General features: G+C 38.0%; 1 protein-coding gene across 2 annotated transcripts in view; it reads left to right on the top strand.

Annotated features, from left to right (window-relative positions):
- TGFBR1 (transforming growth factor beta receptor 1) overlaps positions 1-17,891 on the top strand; it is a 49,556-nt gene extending 31,665 nt beyond the window's left edge. For both annotated transcript variants that reach the window (XM_019729217.3, XM_019729216.3), the window contains exons 4-9: positions 2,320-2,550; positions 6,510-6,677; positions 7,342-7,498; positions 9,186-9,310; positions 10,373-10,503; positions 13,393-17,891. In XM_019729217.3, coding sequence (XP_019584776.1) covers positions 2,320-2,550; positions 6,510-6,677; positions 7,342-7,498; positions 9,186-9,310; positions 10,373-10,503; positions 13,393-13,518 — 938 coding nt within the window. In that variant the 3' untranslated portion in view covers positions 13,519-17,891. The remainder of the gene's footprint in view (positions 1-2,319; positions 2,551-6,509; positions 6,678-7,341; positions 7,499-9,185; positions 9,311-10,372; positions 10,504-13,392) is intronic.
- The last annotated feature ends 688 nt before the right edge of the window (positions 17,892-18,579 follow it).

Below are 18,579 nucleotides of genomic sequence, written 5' to 3'. Positions count from 1 at the left end.
TGTTGTGAAGCTGTTTCCCTGTTGAAGTCTCTCTCAAGCAGTTCTAAAGGTACAAAAGAGTACAGCGGAAAATATAGAGATGTAGCTAAATTAGGCCTGTTTGTTTTTGGCTTTAGGAGAAAATTAATACTTTTTAAAAATGCTCAGGTATTTATGTGGGTTATAGTAACCAAGTATAGATAATATGATGAATCTAGACTGGGTTTTTCGTTGTAGGTCTGCATCTAGAATCCAGTGGTACTGGGGAAGGCAGACACTCCCCTTGTCCCATCAGCCTTTCTGGATCATACCGTTTACACGAACCCGGAGTGTGCCGGGCATTTTCACACTTCCCATTTGCAGCCCCCTTTCTTCTTTATTCCTTGCCTGTCTAATTTCCGATTAGCCACCTGAAATTAACACCTGAAGTACACTTGACATCTTTAAGTACATGGTGTGGCCCTTCCTGGTCAAAGGCTTTAAGAAAATTTAGTAAATTAGCATCTACAGTAAACGGTATAATTAGGAGTTGATTTTTCATAATCCAGAAGAGATCCTTGATTTAAAAAAGGATTTTTTGCAAATCTGTTGTTAACTAGTAATCTCCTTATAAACATAAAAACAACTGTTTATAATATGACTGCTAACTGCTTTTCAGGAGGTGGGAGGATAGATGAAACAAGGGGAGGAAAGGAACCATTTGAGAAACTACAAGATGAAAGGAGAAAAACTTCCGATCACTTTAAAGATTAACTTTTGGATTTATAAGCACTTGACATCAGGGAACCAAAGATGATTTCATCTAGTATCATTGGGTTAGTTTAATCTAGAAAGCAACTCTCGGTATAGGTTATAAATGACACAGATTTATATGTAACGGATGGTGTACATAAAACACTGTAGAACATGATATATACACTGTCATTAATTGTCATTGTCAGTATAGTTGAAGACGGCAGTTGCTTAGTCCATGGGGGATATGATTTTAAGTGAATTGGACTAGTCCCAAATACAGTGTTACTTAAATGTTGTAGGTGGTTAATGAATCCTTTTCTGTAAATGAAATAAGTGTGGCAATATTTTAAAATATGTATGTTAGAGTAAAGTTTAATTGGTGAAAAAACGCAATGTCCTCTTTTTTTATATATAACATTTTTTGTTACTAGTTTCAGGTGCACAAAACAATGTAATAGTTAGATGGTTATCATTTATATCCCTCACACAGTGATAGCCCCCCTCCCCCCATCCACTACCCCTCTGACATCGCACACAGCCGTTACATTTCCACTGTCTCTATTCCTAATGCTGTGCTCCGCTTCTTGTAAATATATATATATAAAATTGTAGTTGACATTCATTATTGTTCAGGTGTACAGTGCAGTGATCAGGCATCTACATCTTCCCTGAGGTGGTCTCCCTAATGAGTTAAGTGTCCATCAGATACCCTACAAAGTCTTGCTTACATTCCCCAAATTGACTTTCGTATCCCCGTGGCAATCTTGTGGTTACCGATTGTGCTTTCTAATCCCCTCACCTTCCCCCTTATCTCCATCCCCCCATCTCCAATGTCCTCTTAAGGTAAGTTACTTGTCACTGTGCTTTAAGATACTTGTGTTGCCTAGGTAGCCAGTTCCTAGCAATAAATTGCCTGTCTGTGATAACTTGGTTTCTGTGATGATTTTCACTGATTTATTAGAAAATAGGTCAGCATTTACTTCTATATGTCTTGTATTCACATACTTTTCTCCTTCTACCCATAAAACCATTACCAGATTCATCTTTCTAAAATAAGATTTTAAAATTATTTCTCCCCGTTCATGGCCCCCTTTCAGAAATCTTTAGCAGTTCCTCTTTTACCCACAGCTGTCATTGGTCGTGTTGAGCCTGGTATTCAGTACTCTTCATATTCTGGTGACAGCTTAACCTTTGCTTCCACTGTTTTACCACATACATTCCCTTTCTGTTTATGTAAACTGGTTCCCGAAACATATGCCATTCATTTCCTTCTTCTACCTCTGCTTGCGTATTCCACCTTCCCCTTACCTCCTCTCCTCCTTGGGTCCCATCCCGCTGTACAGGACAGTCTAATTCAGCTTACATCACGAAGCCTACCTTGAACCTCTAGGCAAGAGGTTCTGGATTCTTTTATTGTATTTATTATTTTCCTTTTATCATGAATTATTGTTTTTGCAAATGTGGTCTTTATCTCCTCATTGAGATTGTAAGTTCCTTAAAAGTAGAGCTTAAAGAGATATGCCTTTCGGGATCACTCTTTAATGTGCCTATGGTGATGTTAGAAACCCATACTGTCTTGATTGATTGTGCTCTTTTTATCTTTAGGTTTACCATTGCTTGTTCAGAGAACAATTGCGAGAACTATTGTGTTACAAGAAAGTATTGGGAAAGGTCGATTCGGAGAAGTTTGGCGAGGAAAGTGGAGAGGAGAAGAAGTTGCTGTTAAAATATTCTCCTCCAGAGAAGAACGTTCATGGTTCCGTGAGGCAGAGATTTATCAAACTGTAATGTTACGTCATGAAAACATCTTGGGATTTATAGCAGCAGACAATAAAGGTCAGTAACATTGGCTTCTCCGCTGCATGTAACAGAGTCTATTTAAGCCTTTTTACAGATACAGCTACTAAACATCATGAAATTTGATGAGCAAAAATAGATGTTTGTCAAATAGATTAGACCCATTAGGTCAAATAGAATATATTAGAAAAGCCTTTAGAACAAGGAACTTCTGAAAGATTTTCTTGACTCTTGACAACATGTTCCTAAATCTCTAATTGTTTTATAAAATGTAAAGAGCTATATAAAAAAAAAAAGCCATGTGCTTTGTTTTGCTTTTGGGCAATTATTTATTGAGTACAGTCATAATGCAGAAAAAACTATAAACTGCTTAAAATTTTAAGGTAGGATAGGGCCCAGATATCTGTTTCCTTTTCATCTCTTCCTGGCCGTTAGGGCATTCTGATCTATACTAGTGGCCTTATTCATAGGGAAAGTAAAAATAACTTCTCCATGTGTTCTGTGTTTTGAGTTGCCGGGGGCTGAGCAGATTAATCTTTTAAGTAAACTCACTTAAATAGAGACCTGGTTTCTCTAAAACCACCTTCCCATTGGTGACCACGGGGACATTTTCTTGCTTGTAGCTCAGGTGCTTGCTTGACGCCCACCCAGCAGGTGCTTAAGGCCTGGGTCAGATCACATGCTGAGGAAACAAGGAAGCCGTGTCAGTCGAGAGTCAAAATGTGTGGTGACTACAGGCAGTGACTTCAGACTGTGCTTCATCTACTATCTTGGCTTCAGTTACTGCCTTTGTGCCCACAATTCCTGCTTTTGTAGCTTCTGTCATTCCCACCCTGGATCAAATGTATTTCCCATCCTTCCTATTGAAAAAAAAAAAATGCTATCATTATCTTTTTTAGCTTGTCCGTAACCACAGTCGTCTTTGTCCTTCTCTGCCGTCCACGTTTTCTTCCATAGTATCTATTGCTTCCGCAGTGTCTAATCTCAGTTGGTGATTATGGGTGATTTTGTGCTGTTTCTTTTTGCTTCTCTGTATTTTCAAATTTATTTACAACAAGCATTTATTGTCTATTTTTCTAACTTTTATTTAGAGAAAATCTCTAATATATGGAAAAGTAAAGAATAATACAGTGAACCTCCATGACCCACCTTCAACAATTGTTAGCTCACTGCCAATCAAGTTTGAGCTCTGATTTCACCTACACTGTCCCTAACTAAGTTATTTGAAACCAATCTCAGGTAACACATCTTTCATCCACAAACATTATTCAGTTTGTGTTTTTAGATTATGAAGAATCTTTTTATGAAACATAACCACACTACCATTGTCATTTTTTAAAATGTCATCAAATATCTAGTCAGTTTCAAATTTCTGCAATTGTCTCCTATTTTATTTTATTTATTTATTTATTTTTTAACAATTACTCACTTTAAGATCCAAAGTCTACACATTGCATTTGGCTGATATTTATCTCAAGTCCCTTAAGAGGTACAGGCTCCTCCACCTTTTTTGGTTCGTTTGTTTGCTTCTTGCAATTTATTTGTTGAAGAAACTGGATTGTTTGTCCTGTAGGACTTATCACATTATGGATTTTGCTAATTGAATTCCCATAGTATCTCTGAACTTGCTCCTTGTATTATTTGAAAACTGGTAGAATTAGACGCTGAATCTGATTAAGTTTTACTGGTTTCCCGAAAGTACTGTATACTTCCTATATATTGTATATTTTGTATTGTATCACATTAGGAGGCATATAACCTTTGATTACCTCTTTTTTGTGACTTAGGGGTAGTGATGGATGGGATGGATGTAGGCAGTGATTATCAGTGGCTACTACTAGTTCAATATCACTTAATTTTAAAACAAAGCAAAAGCAGTGATTATAGTAAGACCAAGTCCTTAGTTTTCATTTTCTTCTATCTTTGACACTATTTAGTTTCTCCCCAGTTCTTTAAACCACCTTTGTTATGTTCTGTGATTCTAGACTTTATTCTTAATAGTTATCTTTGTTTTTTGAAACTCTTCTTACTGATTTCTATGAACAGTCCAATTCTACAAATAGTAATTGCTCCCTTAAAGAACTTACCCACATTCATGGATTCAAACTGTACTGTTGTGGTGACTTTCAAATCTGCATTTTGAGGCCCAAACCTCCCCCAAGCTCAGCATGTTTTAGTCATGTTCCAAGTCGAGGCACATTGGCACAAAACGCTCCCGCCGCTGTGCCCTGAGCTTTCCCTTGGCATTTGCCTAAGCAGCAGCCAAGCTGGTGCTGTCATCTGCTGGTCACCATGGGAACTAGCTGACCCTGCTAGTTCCTACCCCGTCCTTTCTTTGTCAGGGATTAATGGATTTTGCCCAAAACCTAGCCCCTCCACCCCAATTCCCTTTTCCTTTATCTTCATCCTCCTGATTTATTTAGTTAATTCCACCCAGACAACCCTTTATATGTGCACAGCCTCTTAGATAGACTTCTTCCTTCTGCCTGTCTTCCATCTGCCTGTGTTCCTATTTATTTCTTGTATTCGAGAGCCTTTCAGAATTCTGTCATGGTTAACAAGCATGCAGATAAAGCTAGTGATGCATCTGTATCAAGGAAAAGAAAAGGTACAAGTGTGAACAGAATCAGTTTATAAAGGTTATGAAGAACAAGTTTATAAAGAAGTAGTATCATGAATCTGTAAATCCTTTTGAAAGTACCCAGAAATCCCATCCAGAATCTTCTGAAAACATCTTCTTTAATTTCTTCTAAGCAGAGTTGGCTTTCCTTCAAATAACAACCTTCAAAATAAAGAAGTTGTTTTATGTCAATCTGGGATTTTTCTTTTTACAACTGATAAAGAAGGAAATGGTACATTTTAAGTTCTAATATGGCATGCATTGTATTAAATGTTTTTTAAAAAATCTGTTATTCTATTTGTAAAGTCTTCTTAATGGTCTTGCAAAGTAAGGTATTCTTGTATAAAAGAAGAAGCAGAGGCTCATTGGTAAGGAGTTTGTCTGAGCTCATTAGTCAATAGTAGCCAGGCCCTGGATTCCGAGCCAGGTCAGAATGGCTCCAGGTGTGTATCTTGTGCTGAATTGTGCTGCTTCCTTGTACTATTGTAATGCTTTTTTTTTTTTCTCCATGATTTCATGAAATGTATGGTTTTCCATATATTTCCAGCTACTTCTAGGTTATATTGGCTGTTGTGGACCAGCCTAGGCAGAACCTTTACCTTGATTCTCATGGGAAAACACATTTCAAATTCATGTTCTCAGCTTACAAATGAACTTATGGAACACATATTCCTAGTTGGTGAGGTTCAAAATCATCTTGTGTAAAACTGGAGTTAGTCCTAGCCGTTTCTGCTCCTGATATTTCAGTTCCTATCTCAGCTTCCCATGATTCAGTGGTACCACACTATTTTTATGTTGTTCTAAGCGGGAACCTTGGAATCCTAATCATCTTGTCTGGCTTCTTTGTGAACTACACAGAGTCTGTCATTAAAGCTTGCATTTCTTCACTTATGCTCACTTTGAGTTTCGTCCATACTACTCCTCCATGCCCACTGTGGCCACACGAGGCTCCAGACACTTCTCGTCTTCCCGCCTCCCTCCTTCATTGTTTCCCTCCCTCTTTCCAGAAACAGTCATTGAGCACCTAATCTGAATCGGGCATTTTTCTAGGCACTAAAGAGTTCCTAGCTCTGCTACAATCTGTGTAGATTCAAGATTACTATCTTTGAACTATGATTCCTTGTCTCTTAAATGGGATTTGTTATCCTACCTTTATCTCAAGAATCGGGGGCTTACTATGAGGATCTAAAGGATGTGTGTGTAAAAGTAGAAGGCATACTGAAAAAACAAGAAGATACGAAGGAAGTATGTACAAACTTAAGGTACCATCATATTGCAGTTGTGGGGTTCAGGATTGAGAGTAAAAGTGATAACTTTTGAACAAATGAATTATAAATGTTCTACAGCCCATCTGAAACATCGTTATTGTACTTTGCAGATAATGGTACATGGACTCAGCTCTGGTTGGTGTCAGATTATCATGAGCATGGATCCCTTTTTGATTATTTGAACAGATACACAGTTACTGTGGAAGGAATGATAAAACTCGCTCTGTCCACAGCAAGTGGACTTGCCCATCTTCACATGGAGATTGTTGGTACCCAAGGTAACTTGAAGCAACCCAGTTATTTAAGCTTTAAATTCCCATAAATCTAATATATATTCAGAAAATTTTTGGCAGAAGTCAGCTTAATTGTTCTGTTGAAAAATCTCAGATAGAGTTAGAAATCTGGGAATTCATTTAGATTGTCTAGTCATTGTATCAACACTGATGTTTTTGTGAGTTCTTAAAAGTAGCGTTCAGTCTTGTGATTTTTGAATCTTGATTTTAGAATTCAAGTCTAGGAGAGTGTATTTTTATGTGTACAAATGAAATGTGAAACTGTTTTGTAAGCATCAGCATGCGATGTAAATGTTATATGGCCATCTAATAAAATTATATTTGACTTTGCGATGAGACTGCATGAAACCCTGTTACAGTTGGAAAATTAAATACTAAATTTTAATTACGACATATATGTATATATATGCTATGATTTTTGTGCTGTGTAGGATGTCAGATGCCAATATATCTCTATGCTCTAGCAATTATTATCCACTTGCTACTTGATTCACTTGAGGTTATTATTAAGTAATGGCCCAGGTACTGCAGCTGATGTGGGCTGAAATGTTGTGATCCTGGGATGGGAGAAGAGACTTTGGAACCTAAAGGTAAGAATTGTGATGGTATTGCCTTTTAAGCAGTCATGTTTAATTTTTTACCCCCTTAGGAAAACCAGCCATTGCTCATAGAGATTTGAAATCAAAGAATATCTTGGTAAAGAAAAATGGAACTTGTTGCATTGCAGACTTGGGACTGGCAGTAAGACATGATTCAGCCACAGATACAATTGATATTGCTCCAAACCACAGAGTGGGAACAAAAAGGTACACTTGTGAATAAAAAGTATTTCATATGTTCTGAAAGCAGTTTCTTTTCCTTTTCCTTTCTATGTGTATATACACGTATCTTTTCTGAAACTCAGACTTACACTGTATTAGACTGCCCACAGGTAGAAGATCTCATGATCTTGCCTGCTCTGAAGCCAAGGTTGCCTGACTTAACAAGATATCTGCTGGTGAAAAGTGGCTCTTTCAGAAAATGTTATCATTAGTTATGTTAATTATAATAGCAATAGTAGCTAATGTTTATAGGATACCTACTATGTGCCAATCATTTTAATGGTTTTTTTATGTAGCCTCATTTAATGCCCTCCTCAAATGCTGTACTATAGCTAGCCCAACTGTTTTCATGTTTTCAGTCCCTCAAAATATGCCTTTCTCCCATCCTTAGAACTTTTACATGTGCTGTATCCTAGAGCATACTTGCCTCTACTGTTTCCCTAACTTGTATTCACCCTTTCTTATAGGAAGCCTTTTCCGGACTGTTAGGTGTTCTTACCAAGCGTTCTCATAAACACACTGAACTTGAATATTGAGGCACTTGCCACGTTACATTGTAACTGTCCACTTATTTGTATGTAAATTCTGTTGGATTGCGGTCTGCTTGAAAGCAGCCTGTATTCCCAGCATTCAGTACAGTGCCTAAAACATAGTAGGTCCTCAGTAAATATTGGTTGAATCCACAAGGCTTCAAAAGAATTTAACTAGGTAGATGTCATTACCCTCATTTCACAGATGAGGAAACTACTTCATGGTGGTTAAGTAATGTGGCCAACCTCATATGGATGGTAAGATGAAGAGATGAGATTTGAATCTGTGAACAGAGGCCTTGCCCTATGTATATAGCATGTTGCCACAACATATCTTTAAACCGCCTCAGCCGTGGCTAGAGCCCGGCGTTATTCGAAGTTGTCTTTACGTTTTCTGGATTCTGCAGGGACTTTCAGGGCTCTCAACCCTAGGTTCCAGGACAGTGGTTGCTGCAGGTCTTCGTGAGTCCTCATCTGTAACCTTAAGAGGGTTTTTGAAACTTCAGAACCCTACAGTGGTATCAGTGGGAGGACTGGTGTTCATTTTTGATCTTTTCTTCTCTGGCGTATGTCCCCGCCCTTCCTTTCATCCTGTTTTAGTGAGAAGAATTATTGATTAAAATATTAATACATGGTCCCTGCAAAGTACACGACTAAGTGGTTGGTGTATGTTAGGACATTTGTAACAGTTACAGTTCTAACTTGAGTGTCTTTCGTTGGAAACTAAGATCATAAGGTAAATAGATACCAGGAAATTGCTGTTTCACCTTTTCATAGGGTTTAGTTGATCATTAATTTGCAAACCAGTATGGATATATAATATTTTTCTTGAGTCTAATATCATCTCAGTTGTGTGACATTGTATGTATATGACTAGAGAGAGTCTGAAAGGATGTTCACCAAAATGCTTACCACTGTGGTAGTAATGGGATGATTTTTCATTTTGTACTTTGGGAAAATTTCTATAAGAAGTGTAAGTCATTTTAGAAAACAGCAGAACCATGCTGAAATGGGGGGAAGTCTTAAAGTTAATATTGATTTTTTTTTTCTTTTAATTTCTCAGGAGTAAAAGAAAATTTATGAATCAGTTCAAAAGTAATATGGCCACCATTCCTAAAATAAAATGCTGACTTCTTTTTTAGGTACATGGCCCCTGAAGTTCTAGATGATTCCATAAATATGAAACACTTTGAATCCTTCAAACGTGCCGACATCTATGCAATGGGATTAGTATTCTGGGAAATAGCTCGACGATGTTCCATTGGTGGTAATTTGCTTCCCTTTCCCCCAACAGTTTGTCATGAATAGAGGTTAAGAATTGCCTTCTTTTTTATTGAAGGAAATTAAACACACCAACAGTGTGAAATGAGTTTACCACGTGATCACTGAGAGTGCCAAAGAGGAAAAAGCAGATGAAACCTGTAGTGAGGGGAGAAAGACATGTTGTGCTTTACCCCAGTGCGTGGCTTTAGCCTAGTGTAGTCTTTTTTTGTTTCCACTAGCATCTTAGGAAGCATCAGAAAGCAACCCCTTATTATCTTGGACTATAGTTATTTAGAGCGGACGACTGCTTCAGAGGCCACCTCGGAAGCTGTTTCTAGCATGTACCTGGGTCAAACTGACCTCCCTCTCCCGCCCCGAGATTGTGGTTATTTTCTCCAACTTGATAGCTGGAAAACAGATACAAAGACTACAGTGCAATTAAACTGTCCTCACTTTACTTTTTAAAGTAAGTTTGTTTTAACTTTTATTTTTGATTGCACATTTTTGATATGTATTTGAGAAAGTTATCTTTGGGGGCCCACACTTGGCTAAGACTAGGGCCTCAGGTTTTTGAGGCAGTGAGTGAGGGGCAGAGTATGTCTGTGCATTTTGTGCATTGTAGCGAAGAGGACAGGTGATTGACAGATGAAAGTACAGAAAGGGACTTGGGCCTCAGGCTTGTCTTATAGGAGTCACATCTCGGTGATAGAGGGGATATCCCGGTACTGAGCGAGGGGCTGTGCACTCACAGAATAAAAGCTCGTTTCTTGCACATTAGGGCTCTAGGGGAAAATGTCCTTCTGGTCATCACAGCTCATAGTTCACCATCATGAAAATAGCCTTTACTGATCCCACGGGGATACGTAGTTTCAAGGTGTGGCCCTGTATGGACTCGGGGAGGTGGGTTGTGGATGTGGGTGTGAGTGAGGTAGCAAGCTGTGAGCCCTGCCCACTCACTACTTTAGTAAGGGCACCCTGGGATAGGGCGCTTAGCTGTTTCTTTTCAAAGAATGGGCTGACGTTATCTGAGTAAATTTATAATAGATTTTTTTTAAAACCAATATAGGAATTCATGAGGATTACCAGCTGCCTTATTATGATCTTGTACCTTCTGATCCATCAGTTGAAGAAATGAGAAAAGTTGTTTGTGAACAGAAGTTAAGGCCAAATATTCCAAACAGATGGCAGAGCTGTGAAGTGAGTATTTCTTTTGGATACTACTCAAGTTTTTAAACTGCTTCTGCTTAGTAAGTGGAAAGTTGCTACTTTTCTTTAAGGAAAACAGACACAAGAATTCTCTCTTTTTTTTTTTTTTTTTTCATGGCAATTAAACCAGTGAATAAAAACAGAATAATTTGGTTTTCATGTTCACTTTTCAGCACATTGAAAAGGCCATAGAGCATTTGTAATGGCCGTCAAGGTATCAGAACGGTGTTCAGATCTACCAGTAACCAGAGCACCTAAATTTTAAGTGAATGCTTCCCTTTGGTCAGGGCAGCCCAGGACGGTGGCATGAGTGCAGATGGGAGCTGGGGAGGCCTGTATACTAGACCAGCCCGGCTACTGTTTAAGTGACGGCGGCAGGTCACTTCAGATCTCTGGACCAGTTCTCTGGATCTTAACATGCCTTGTTTTGTAAAATGAGGGACTTGGGTAAAATGATTATGAAGATGGTTCAGGTGATTTTATATCTTACTCATCTGATTGCCTGTATGATCATTCACCAGGAATTTGGGGGCAGTGTTTTCCTGCAGTGTCTGAGCTTCTCAATCTTCATGCTTACAAAAAGTTCTAGACGTGTATTTGTAGTTGTAAATTTAAAGAATTCATTAGACAAATTTTATTTAATCTACTACCTTTAATTGCTAGCTGTTGCTAATTATAGTGTTGGTGAGGCAGAACATTTGCCTCCAGATTCGAAGTTTTGTACCTTAAGGAGGAATGAAAAGCTGGTCATTTAAGTAGTTGATTTTACATCTTAAAATAATGGAGGATTCAGTAAAACCTTTGATATCAGGAGAGCTCCTTAGCTACCTCCAACAAAAGTCACGTACTGGCACAGATGAAATACATCTCATGTCCTCAAGGAACTGGCATGTGTAACAATGAAATTAGGCTATATTTTGTCTTTTAAAAATTTGATCTTGATACTGCAAAGTACAAACTTGAAGCAGTCATACAATCATTCAATAATTAGAGCAGATTATTCTTGAACAGATGGCTTTTGAGCATGAAGAAAAGTTAGCAATTAACATTAAGAGCACCCATGCAACTTGCAGTTATTATTACATCATGCTGAATTAATGCCATCGCTGTTTTTTTTCCATTTAGTTTTCTGTTTACTTATCACTAATTTAATATTTCACTTTTCTAGGGTTTTATAAATCTCCCCTCAATAGTTGAAACACATCAAGAATATGAAACTGATAGAAGTGTCTTCTTCCAGAACCTTCTGAACTGGTTAGGCCAACTACACAGCTTTCCTATTAGGATATCCCTTACCTTTCACCCCCAGATTCCTTCAGCCTCTTCTGAGGTGAATCCTCCTTCCTGGATCTCTTGTCTGCCTGTTTCTTGGTTTGCTCATTTCTCCCCTTTTTCAGGTCTCTGTTCAGATGTTACCATGTCAGTGAGATGTTACTTCTCCATCTATTTAAAATAGCATCCTACGACTTCACTAGCATATTTTATCTCCTTCCCTAAATGGTGTTTCTCCTTAGCACTTACCCACTGACAGTCCACATTCTTACTTATTAATTGCATACTTCAGCCCTCAAGAATGTAAGCTTCATGAGGACAAGGATTTTGTCTGTTCACTGCTGTATCCCTAGTACCTAGAATGGTATCTGGTAGATGGTAGGCACTCGGTAAATATTTGTCGAAGGAATCTATGTATGTGCTGGGTACTTGGTCCTTTTTATCTGCAAACAAATGTTCACTTCTAGGAAATGTTCCTGAAGTAATTCTTTGATTTCGTTTTTCTCTATTCTCTTTCTTCAACTCTGATTATGAATGTTAGAACTCCTTCTAATTTTCTTATTTTCTCCCCCCTGTTATCCATCTCTTTGTCTTTTTTCTCCAATTTCTGGGTATTTTATCAGCTTTTATCTTTTTTTATCAGGTTTATCTTCTAGTTCTGCTGTAAAGTTTTTCCAAAATCAAACAAGAAACAAAAACTTATCAATGATAAATCCAGTATCAGTATTTTCTTTTATCTCTTTGAGGATATTAGTGATAGATTGTTGATATTTTTTTCTCTCTGTGCAGCTTCTGTTTTCTCCAAGTTGCTTTTTTCTGTTTGTGTCAGCTCCTGCGTTTCATATTACTTTCCCCAAATGTGTGATCAAACTCATACTCTCTTCCTGTTATGAAAACAGGGCACTGAAAGCTCATAGAAGCTTCGTGCTTGTGAGTGGAGCTTTAGGACTGTGATCTTTAGGGTGATCTAACTGGGTTGCTGCCCTGAGGAACCACTGATGTCAGTCCCTTCACGTCTTTCCTCCTGGGCTGCTCACAATCCCCAAGAAGACTCTGCCAGTCTCTTGCCTGGAGGACCATGTACAAGTTGGTGCCTGTGTTTTGAGGAGAAAACCTGTGGGCTTTGCATTTAGTGTGTTGTCAGTGTAGCACTTTGTGCTCACGTTTCCCAAGTCAGAAGTTTCTGTTTTACCATCTCAGATACAAACCTCTAGTCTTGGTGTCTGGGGTTCCAACTCTTTTGGCTGATCCTTTTATTTTTGGCCTGAGCTTCACTGCAGAGGTACTCGGTATAGTTAACCCCTGAGTTTAGGGGGTTTCAGTACAAGTCAGGCTCCTCCTTGCCTTGCACACCTCTGGTTTAGGGTTCTGCTTTATCGGGTTCGCTGAGTAAGCCACCCCGTGTCTATCTGCTTTCCAGCTGCTGGCACCAGGATCCTACTGATTGGAATTTAGGTCATTTCTATTCATTTCCTATTAGGAGTAATGCACAAGCAAAAAAACCTTGTGCATATGTCCCTTAGAAAGAAAACTTGCAGGTAAAGATTCTTATCCAGATCAATGGGAAGTGGTGCGTGCATTAATTATTTTTCTTGTATTTTCTTGTAGGCCTTGAGAGTAATGGCTAAAATTATGAGAGAATGTTGGTATGCCAATGGAGCAGCGAGGCTTACAGCTTTGCGGATTAAGAAAACATTGTCACAACTCAGTCAACAGGAAGGCATCAAAATGTAATTCTGCGGCTTTGCCTGAACTCCACATTTTCTTCAGATCTGCTCCTGGGTTTTAATTTAGGAGGTCAGTTGTTCTACCTCAACTAAGAGGGAACAGAAGGATATTGCTTCCTTTTGCAACTGTAATAAGGTCAATGAAAAACTTCCCAGGATTTCTTTGGACCCAGGAAACATCCAAGTGGGTCCTTTCTGTGCACTATGGACACTTCTCTCCCAGGTCGGTTACAAAATGTTGTGTAGTCTACCTTTATTTTTTATTAATACAAAACTTTTTCTTTTAAAGATGATTGCTGGTCTTAACTTTAGGTAACTGCTGTGCTGAAGATCATCTTTAAGGGTAAAGGAGCTGGATGCTGAATTAATACGGAACATTTCTTATTTTTAAAGAAAGTGATTTACTCCTGGTTAGTACATTCTCAGAGGATTCTGAACCACTAAAGAGTTTTCTTGATTCAGACTTTGAATGTACTGTTCTATAATTTTCAGGATCTTAAAAGTAACACTTATAAAACTCTTATCTTGAGTCTAAAAATGACCTCATACGGTAGTGAGGAACATAATTTATGCAATTGTATTTTGTATACTATTATTGTTCTTTCACATATTTAGAACATTACATGCCTTCAAAATGGGATTGTACTATACCAGTAAGTGCCACTCCTGTGTCTTTCTAATGGAAATGAGTAGAATCGCTTAAAGTCTGTGTGTGTTAAAACTTGTAGTGTTTCAATTCAAAGAGCTTATTTATCTGGGTAACCCAGACCTTTTCTGTTTCGTTTTTTGGAAGAGTTTTGTGGTATGTCATTTGGTATTCCATTTTCAAAATGCCTTTCTCCTACCAGAATGTGCTTAAACCACTAAAGAAATGAAGTGGCATTAATTGGTAAATTGTTATCATGGTCTTGTTTGAATAGTCTCACATCAAGCTTTTACATTTTAGTTGTGTTGTCTGAGTATACTTTAAAAAACATCAAGTGGCACTCTAGATGCTTACAGTACTTTAATAATTTAAAATTTGTAGCATACAGACTAATTTTTCTTAAAAGGGAAAATTTGTCTAGCTGCTTGTGAAAAGTTGTGTGGCGTTCTGTAAGCCATTTTGTTTATCTGATCAAAGACAGTGTTATTTTTTTAAGAAATGAATTGCATTTAAAGTTAGCTTATGGTTGATGTTAAATAATAGGCTTTTTTCTAGGAAGTTAAGGGTAGTTAATAATTTGAGTAGGTAACAGGTATGTGCGAGTCATATTTGTTATGTAGGAGTCATTGGTGGATTTTCTGTCTTTGTAACTAAAGTTAGAGTTAGTGTGGTTTTGAGGTCTCACTACACTTTGAGGAAGGCAGCTTTTAATTCAGTCTTTCCTTCTGTGTGCAGATATTTTAACTGCTTCATCTACATGGTTAGGTAATGAATTCACTGCACTCTCGATATTTGGAAGAGTGGTAGCTACAGCATATTCTGAGTATAGGTTCTCCATTTGCAGATGTTTTTGGTCAAATTAAATGTTTAAAGCAAACTTGTCGTGGTCTTATCACATCAACTTGAAGCTGGCGTATAATAACTGGATTTTACTTCCAGTGCTAAAAGTCTTTGCAGGACTTTTACAATTTTCAAAGTTCTATTTATCACTGTGATCTTATTCTGAGGGGGAGGGAAACTATCCTAGCTGTGAGGCAAGACGCTGACTTTATAGTGCTATTGATTTCTCAATGAAAAGGTCAGAATAACTTTTACAGTATTTTGGTCAGTAAGAGGTAGTGGCCATTTACGCTGACTGAGCTGCATTCGAATAGTGTCTTATCTCGTATACATAGAATAAATTTGAAAGACTATTTGGTCTTTAAGCCAAAGTAATTTTAGAATGAATGACATATTACATAGGAATTTAGTGTCAATTTCATGTGCTTAAAAACATCATGGGGAAAATGTGCTTAGAGGTCAATATTTTGACTCCAAATTTGAGTTTTTTCTCTAGTTACCACAATTTCATCAAAGCAAATGAATAAGTTTGAGAGGTTTGTTTTTATAATTGTGTTATATTTCCAGTTTAATAATCTAGCTCTGTGATCAGGTACTTTTTTTTTTTTTCCCATTTCTAAGCCTACCAGATCTGCTTTATGAAAGTCAGGGGACCAATGTCTTTTATCACTGAAACTATTTTTATGTAATTTTAAGAACATACCAAAAGTTCTTGTCTAATTTAAAGTTGTGATATACGATTTCTCACTTTCATATAAGGTAATCAACTTTTGCTGAAGATATTCTTTATTAAATCAAAGATTGAATTACAATTATACTGTTCTTGCCTAAGTGGATAAAATGTACTTTTGATGAATCAGGGAATTTTTGTAAAGTTGGAATTTAGTTCTAAATTGGATTACATATTACTGCACCTAATTCCTTTTTTGACTAATGATGGTTTGATAAACTCCAATTGGCTAATATTGAAAATGAAAGTAATTTAAAAGATCAAATAGATCAACCGCAGATAAATTTGACTAGGATATTAATTTTGTTGTTTAGAAACATGCCTTTGTTTATACTGCCTGTCTTTACAGGCTCACCTTCCAATATTCAACTTGGCTAAAATATACCTTCCAGCAAATTATTACCTGTTTACATCCGTTTTGTCAGTACCCCGGAGGAGTGGGGATGGGGGAGGTATGCCCTCGTGGGGTGCAGACATCCCTGCTCCTTCCTTTAACAACTTCAGCTCTGGTTCTCCCAACCTGCCTTCCTGCTGGTCCCTGACTCAGAGGCCACACCCTTGCCACCCCTCGTCCCTTCCACCTTCCCCCCCACCCCCCGGCAACCTTTTGACTGAGTAGCTGCAAAAATGGTTGATAGAAGTGTGGGACATACTTTGCTTTCTTTGAGTCATTGGATGTTGCTGGGAGGAGTCTCCAAGTTTGGAGAGAGGGTAGATGACGGGGCTGCTATCAGCCTTGGCCAAGAGTGGCAGCTGTGGCAATGGGCTTTGTGCCAGAAGCAGTGGCCAGTTACAGCCCCTGTCGGACAGATAAGGCCCAAAGAGCTGAGCCTGTAATTCTGCTGTAATGAGAGTGCGCAAGAAGTGCCTTGAATCGGTGTCCAGTGCCATGGTCATCAGGAAGTCCAAATTTCAGTTCTTACTGCAAAACCTAAAGTGCTCACCTGGCCATTTTGCAGCTTATCCATGAGGTACCTGTTTTTCTTCTACATCTGAGAACTGTCACTGTAGAATATTTTGTTAAATAAATAAAAAAAAAAGGCAAAGTGCTCATTAAAATGCACAACAAAATCAGTCATGTCAAGAGTTCATCCTTGCACTGAAAGAATGATTGTAAGTTAACTGTTTCTTTTGTTTCTTGACCATGGCGGGCAGTGTTCTGGCTCCAAATGGAAGAGATTCCAAATAATGGTTCTATTACAACTTGGCAGACAATGCCAATTCAGATATTTCTGAGGTCTTAAAGTACAGCTCTGGACATGTACTGCAGCTTCTTGTGTCTGTTTTGGGATGCTGGAATACCCATGGGCCCTCTGTCTAGGAAGGCTGGACTTCTAGGACAGTCTGAGGATTGTCAGCACATTTAAACTTTCCAATCCCATTATGCAATCTTATGTGTAATTGTAAACTTTAAAAAATGTGGTTAATAACATTCAACCTGTTTTGCTTTTTTGTTTTGTTTTTTAAATTAAAGTTTATCGGGGTGACTCAACCTGTTGCTTAAAGCTTAAAAAGAACTTCAGTGAATTTGTTTTTATTTTTTTAACAAGATTTGTGAATTGAATATCATGAACCATGTTTTGATATCCTCTTTTCACATTGTGCCAATGGAATGAGGTGTTTGATATTTCTTTATATGTCAAGGAGATGCTTCAAAATGTCAATTGCTTTAAACTTAAATTACCTCTCAAGAGACCAAGGTACATTTACCTCATTGTATATATATGTTTAATATTTGTCAGAGCATTCTCCAGGTTTTGCAGTTTTATTTCTATAAAGTATGAGTATTATGTTGCTAAATTACTCAAATGGTACTGTATTGTTTATATTTGTACCCCAGATAACATCATCTATTCTTTGTTTTCTGTATTTTATTGTATTTGTGCAAAATTCTTTTGGTTTTATCAGTATAATCTCTGTTCTTTCAGATGTGTACAGAAAGTGTCCATATAAATTTTCATTAATGTTGAATGATTTTGAGAAATCTGTAAAGAGGAGAAACAAAAACTGCAGTTCCCCATAAGTTTTTAAAGATTGTATATTGTATTTGTAGTAATATACTGAATGAACTGTAAATAGGAAGTAGAAGAGTGATACTTATGTCAAGTCCTAACACTACAGTAGAAAAATGGAAGCAATGCAAATAAATTACTTTTTCCCCCAAGTGCTAGTGGCATAATTTAAAGTGTGTATATGGGAGTGGGCCATACTGTTGGGAAATGTAGTTGCTGTGGATCAACTAGAATCTTTGGATCACTACCCTGTACGCGCTACAGTGTCGTAACATGTTGGAGAAGCACCACCTGCTCAAAGGTGCACCTACGTGCGTGGTGGCATCTTCGTACAGGCTGCAGGTTGTTGATCTCAGTGGACAGGATGGGACCTGTCTACAGGGAACTGCTTTGCTTCTGGCTGAGTAAGTTTGTATAAAATTTGATTCTTAAAGTTTTTGGGGTTTTTTAATCTTTTAAAAAAATTTTTTTTTTTTTTTTTTTTTTTTTTTTTGGAGGGGTGGAATATTGGGGAACAGTGTGTTTCTCCAGGGCCCATCAGCTCCAAGTCCAGTTGCCGTTTTCAATCTTTAGTTGCAGGGGGCACAGCCCACCATCCCATGTGGGAATTGAACCAGCATCCTTGTTGAGAGCTTGCACTTTAACTAACTGAGCCATCCAGCTGCCCCTCCAGCAGCTCAGCGGCAGCTCATTGTCTTCAATCTAGTCGCGGAGGGCACAGCTCACTGGCTCATGTGGGAATTGAACCAGCAACCCTGTTCAGAGCTCATGCTCTAACCACCTGAGCCATCAGCTGTCGTTGATTCTTAAAGTTTTTCAATGATTTTCAGCGGCAATTTA

Source organism: Rhinolophus sinicus, chromosome 16 (genome assembly GCF_057876585.1).
Source record: "Rhinolophus sinicus isolate RSI-liver-muscle chromosome 16, RSI-T2T, whole genome shotgun sequence".
NCBI lineage: Eukaryota > Metazoa > Chordata > Mammalia > Chiroptera > Rhinolophidae > Rhinolophus > Rhinolophus sinicus.
This window is presented reverse-complemented; position numbering and strand designations above follow the sequence as displayed.